Source organism: Austrofundulus limnaeus, unplaced genomic scaffold (assembly GCF_001266775.1).
Source record: "Austrofundulus limnaeus strain Quisiro unplaced genomic scaffold, Austrofundulus_limnaeus-1.0 Scaffold123, whole genome shotgun sequence".
NCBI lineage: Eukaryota > Metazoa > Chordata > Actinopteri > Cyprinodontiformes > Rivulidae > Austrofundulus > Austrofundulus limnaeus.
In genome coordinates, this window is record NW_013952525.1 from 1,359,443 (window position 1) to 1,365,737 (window position 6,295).

Genomic DNA, 6,295 nt, shown 5'->3' on the forward strand with positions numbered 1-6,295 from the left:
TTTGGTCAAAGACTTGGACTTGACTTGGATTTTTGGTCAAAGACTTAGATTTGGATTTTTGGTCAAAGACTTAGACTTGACTTGGATTTTTGTCAAAGACTTGGACTTGACTTGGATCTTTAGTCAAAGACTTAGACTTGACTTGGATTTTTAGTCAAAGATTCAGACTTGACTTGGATTTTTGGTCAAAGACTCAGACTTGACTTGGATTTTTGGTCAAATACTTAGGTTTGGATTTTTGGTCAAAGACTTGATTTGGATCTTTGGTCAAAGACTTGACTTGGATCTTTGGTCAAAGACTTAGACTTGACTTGGATTTTTGGTCAAAGACTTGAGACTTGACTTGGATTTTTGGTCAAAGACTTGGACTTGACTTGGATTTTCAGTCAAAGACTTGAGACTTGACTTGGATTTTTGGTCAAAGACTTGGACTTGACTTGGATTTTTGGTCAAATACTTGGACTTGGAACCAAAGGCTTGAAACCTGACTTGGACTTGCAAAAAAGACTTGTGCACATTTCTGGCCTGTGACAAAAAAAAAGACCGCTTTAAGACGACTCTTTGTTTAAAAAGTGACAAAACTGCAAGTCAAACAACAAAATCGTGATTTTATGGCCAGATCCCGTCTCCAGCTCAGTGAGATACAACCTTTAAAGATCCGCACACACCTCAGCGTCAGCGTGCTGGTGGTTCAGACTCCTGTGTCTGCAGTGCACTGTCAGGAGGACACAGAGAGCTGAGTCACTGAGACTACAAACCTGCTGCCTCCAAATCAGCTTTTAATTTTTTTATCAAGAAGTTCACAAACATGTAACCGTCCTTCTCAGATTTGTCACAACAGTGTGGTTTAGCATAGGAAMCCAAACACAGATCCTAATCTTACAATATGTGCCTTTTTTGTCCTTTGTTTTGTCTCTTTCTTCTCTTTTATCAGGCCTAAGCCATCAAGATTATTCCTCCATCCTTCTCTTCTTCCTCCCTCGACACAATAACAAAGGGATGTGTGTTGTTCTTCCCCTTCTGGCCTCCTTTGTCTCCACAAATCAACAGCAGCTCCTTCGTTCGCGGCGGCAGAAGCCCAGAAAGCTCCCTGTCCTTCTTGGTTGTCGTCTATGTTCCCCGTTCGACCACTGGGACGTTTGGTCTTGTCTGTTCTTTCTCTCTTTCTCTCCTGTCACTAACAAGTCTTTCCTTCAACTCGTTCGCTCCGCTGACATTAAAAGAAGTCGTGTTTGTGTTATCTATCCCTACACCCATTTGAACTTTCTCATGTGGGGGGCTTTTTTTGTTGTTGTATGGCTAGAGAAGTTAATTTATTTAAAGAAGGTAAGGCCTTGTCCACATGGAAATGCGAAGAGTTAATTTTTTGTTTCTAAATATCACCAAAAACAGGAAACAAGGCGTGGAGCGCGTGCATAAAGCAACAATGTAACAAACAGTTAGTGGGCACAGTTCCACTAATCCACTAATAACAGAACTAGCATTTCATTTAGCAGATTAGCTTTTTTGCTAACTCTGAGAGCTGTTAGCGGACAGATTAGCTTCCACTAAATTGGCTTCCACTAATTATAAGTCCACTAATAAAGTATAAAACTTGTATTTTCATGCCATTTATCTTGAATTAAATTAAAAACTATCACCTCTTACAAGAGATGCTAGATGTGTTGAGCACCGTGTATTAGCATGTAGCGTCTTTAGCAGCTAAACTTTCAAACTAAGAATGTCAAAAAGAAATAAAAGGACATCTAACAAATAAAAAAATAACGAATATAAAAAAATTGACTGTATAAAATCTGGTAGAAAAAGTATTTGCTATTAGTTGGTATTTATAAAAAAACTTGATCAAACAAATGCTTTTATTTTGAAAGGATTAAACTGGAAGTATGATATATGATCCCACCAACATTCAAATGAAACCAATAGAAAACAGGTTTGTCAGTCCTGCTAACCATCTTAAGGATTAGCGTTYGCTTCTTCTAATTTTTCTTTCTGTTTAGCGTTAGCGAAGCAAGGATTCTTGTTTAGTGGATTAGTGGTTAGTTAACTTTTGGTTAGCTGTGCCCACCGCTGGTAACAATGAAGAAAAGAGGGCGCCCTCGGCTCATAGATTAGATTAGATTAAATTAGAGGTGGGGTGATGACATCATTGTTTTCAAACAATTGCGTCCCTCTACACAAAAACAATCAATATGTGTGTGTAACTTTGTTTAAAACACTGTTTACGTGTGGACGCAAGGCTGAAATGATAACAAACCCTAAAAAACATCCCATCTGGCTCCTAAACAGGAAATAGCAGCCTCAGCTTTGCATGTTTCTTCCATCCATAATCCAATAATCATAAACAGCGTAGATCCAGACCTTCTTCATACTGGATTTTGACCACATTATGGTGTAAATAAAAGTGTTGTCAAAACAATTTGCCAGATGAGGACTGAAGAAAAGTGGATTAAGTTGAGGTTCTGCACAGAAAACTTCTTCACCTTCATCCTCTCATGCTGCTGATGGCGTTTCCTCCTTAGTGGCGAGGCTGAAACTGATGCTGGAGGAACAGAGTCTTCTAATTTAGGAGACGGTCATGGAGCAGATGCGTTACCCATGGCGTTAGCGTCGTGCTAGTGGGGTGTCAGTGTGGTGCTTGGTTTGAGTTGAATGGTGGGCATATATAGTAGCAGTGTTTCGAAAATGTGCTGGTGATGTAGAAAGTGTGGTTAGGGATAAAAAATTGAGTTGATACATTTGACGCTATTTCTTCCTTCACGCTACGTGTTTCCAAATTTGCCGCAGTCTGGCAAAGTTACGTTTCGGAGAGTGTAGCAAGCGTCATCATCCTGAGTAAAGGGGTTTTAATGTATTTCACTTTATTAGTTTCTAAAATTGTTGAGAAGGGGGTCTCCGCAGTCAATAAGTGGGAGTTTCTGGGGTTGTGGGTGGAGATGAGGAAATATGTGATTGATCTGTTTGACTTTTGTGGGAGGAGTTTGTTAAAGACACGATTGGTTGGAATGACTATTTTGTAGGGATGCACCAATAAGAAAATTTCAGCCGATATCAATATCTGATATAATTTTTGCCATCATGGCCGATAACTGATATTTACCGATATTACACAAACACACAAATTATATTGTACATATACACACAAACACACTTGGGTCTTTTCTTGATATTAGACCTCTGACATGACTCAATACTTCAGTTATTACTGGCTACGCAGCGTAAATATCACTATCATGATCAAACAGATGCTGCTCAACCAAACATGTCCCCTCCCAAAACAGAAACTAAAAAGTGGGAAATCAATATCGGATGTTAATATCGGCCCAGTTTTACATGTCAGACTGATACCGATATTCTAAAAATAACCAATATCGGCCGATACAGATATTAATGCAGATATATCGTGCGTCCCTACTAATTTGGGTGGAGTTTGAAGAAGCTACGACGATTCGGTCGATCTGACGTGTAACAATTTGGCTCTGTCGAAACGGCCAGAAAGCACAAAATATTTTCCCGCAAATTTTTAGTATGACCATTAGTCACAACTCGAGATAGGAAGGTGCTAGCTGCACGAAATTTGAAGTCAATAAATTATATTTACGTGTTCACAGTATTTAATATTACCATTAAGTCATCTTTTAACTTCCTTTACAAGTCAATCAAACCAGTTTTGCCAAACTCCGCCCACACACCCAAGAACCCACGTCTCTATTCTAGACTCCGCCCACGCTAAGAATCTACGCRTGCAGTGACCCCTACTTGAAATTACTCAAAGCTTTTAGTTGGACTCAAACGCTTTGACCTGGTTAACTTAGTGCCTGCACTTACCCACCTATCTTTGCTTGAATTTGTCATTTTCTGCCTTTTTTTTATTGATTTCACTTTCTACTTAACGCAATCAAGTGCTGCCAAACCAGTTAAAATGCAAATGGTACAGTAAATATCAATTTCATGCTGCCTTGTTGGTGAGAAAAGAGAAGGCAATATTGCCAATTTTTTTGTGTTTTTTTTATTTAAATTGTTTAATTTGTTTTGTATTAACATTGTTTACATTGTTTTTTTTAAGGACGTGTTTAATTTGTCTGTGGCTGATTGTTAAATACAGCTGTGAAAGCCCGATCGATATGAGATGAGACAAAGACAACAGGGAAAGCTGCAGTGTCCTTGGTTTAATGGCTTTCATAAAGGCTTGATGATGTCGTGCGCAGTAGCTCACATTTACTAAAAGATGCTGTCATAAAGCCAACAGGAACTCAGAAACAAAACAAAGCACTTGAAATATCGCTCAATTTCTTTACACGAATTTCTAAATTATGGCCATAAATACCCAGAATTGCCTCGATCTCCAGGTGTAGTAAAAGCAAACATTGTGATTTAGCAACGTGGAGGGTTTGTTCCCTTTCRTGTAGTTTCAAACTTGTGTATTTGTGTGTGTTTCAGTGCATTTCTCACTAAAAGCCTAATGAAGTGTGTTGCCATTTTTATTATTWTTTTTTTACACGGTTATTGCAAACATTGTCACCTTGGTGGATCGTAATTATTTTTGGGACATTAAAGTGTCTCCTCACAGTTTGTGTGTTATTTACAAAACTGAACAAACTGAATGACCTTATCGTCTGATCGTACCGCCCCAACTCCTTAAATGTTGGAACGTCTAAATGTAAATAAAAGCAGAATGCTATGATTAGCAATTTTCACATAACCTATGTTTTATTTAGAATGGAACAAGTGGTGGGCGTGGTTCCGCTAACAGCTAATAGCAGAGCTAATTTTTAATTCGGCGGATTAGCTTTATCACTAACTTTGAAAACCGTTAGCAGAACGATTAGCTTCTTCTTTTAGCAGTTAGCTGTTTGTGTTAGGTTCCGATAATTTTTACTTGTTGAGCGTTTGCGTCCACTAAATTAGGTTTTGCCAACTTTAAGTCTGCTAACAGCTAACTAACAGGTTTGTGTCAGTCCCATCAGTTTTTACCTCGGACGAGACGAAGTGTGACGCAGAATGAGTGACAGTTGTCTTAACGGTTAGCAATTAGCTGTTAGCTTCTGCTAATTTTTTTTAACGTTTACCAAAGCTATATTTTATAAGTTTATGTGTTAGTGAAGCAAAATTTTTGGTGAAAGAGGATAAACTTGGAACTAACTAATAATTTGGAACATTATGGCAGCAGCACATCTCTAAGATTTTAAAACACAGCCGTGTTTACCAGCGTGAAGTCCTTCCTGATGGCTTTTGGACGTAATATGTCAAATTATTACTATAGAAATTTAAAATACTTTCGCACAATGACTTTATTTGTAACTCTGAACAATCTTAGCTCAGGGCAGACACCGGACATCTGGATCTGTCCTGTTTCGGTTTTCTTTGGTCGCTCTTTCCACGTCAAAAAAAAAAAAAAAAAAAAAAAAAAAATTAGCAAAAACTTCTTATTTACAGTGTTCTATTGTGAGTAAATATGGGATTATGAGATTTGTAAATCATTATGTTCTGTTTTTATTTACATTAGACCCAACATTTTTGGAATCGGGGGTTGTACTTTTAGATTTGACGTTCACCGTACGGCTCTTCGGTGTTGCTTCATGCCTCAACTGTTCATTCCTTTTACTGAGTTTAATACAACTCTAAACAAACAAAAACATTATAGATATATATAGTGTTCACACAATTATGACAGAATTGTTGTGTTAGTGGAATGCTTTCTTATTTATTGAACTGTTTATTCTTGACATATATACACATATAAATATATAGTGTGACTTCTGTTAAAGTGGAAGATCATGAACGGTGAAGTCTTTAAGCACTAACTTAGTATGTAGGATTGCATTATATATAAATATACATTTCTGCATTGTGAAGTTTACTGCATCAACATCTGTTGGTATTCTCCAATAAAGTTTTTTTGTTTGTGAAGGTTGTCCCTGTTCTTTTGTTTGTTTTTTGTTTTATTTTCATTGAATGTAGACAGTTATTGGAAAACTAATGGAAGGCGGTTTTTGATGATACATCTTTGGCTCCAGGATCACAAGTCCTTATATTAAACCATGATAGACCATTTCGTAGTTATAAATGTGCAAAGTAGCCAGGTCTAAGCTATATTTCTGCTTTTTGAGATTATTTGGTAGTGATTTAAAGTGCTGAGACATAAAATTTTTTGTAATAAACATGAACACATTTTTGGAAAGATAACATTTATAACATGTTGCAAAACAAATTTCACGTTGCTGAGAAGAACGGTTGAGATGTTTGCATGTGAAGAAACAGGAAGTGATGTCAAAGGGGAATGTCAGCATGTAAACAG

General features: G+C 37.3%; 1 protein-coding gene across 9 annotated transcripts in view; it reads left to right on the plus strand.

Annotated features, from left to right (window-relative positions):
• klc1b (kinesin light chain 1b) overlaps nucleotides 1-6,295 on the plus strand; it is a 32,754-nt gene that overhangs the window by 21,360 nt on the left and 5,099 nt on the right. For 2 of the 9 annotated variants that reach the window (XM_014015154.1, XM_014015155.1), the window contains exon 15: nucleotides 935-1,244. The exons of the other annotated variants lie outside the window; for them this stretch is intronic. In XM_014015154.1, the coding sequence (XP_013870608.1) occupies nucleotides 935-940 (6 nt within the window). In that variant the 3' untranslated portion in view covers nucleotides 941-1,244. Of the gene's footprint in view, nucleotides 1-934; nucleotides 1,245-6,295 lie in introns of those variants that run through there. 9 annotated transcript variants of the gene reach the window in all.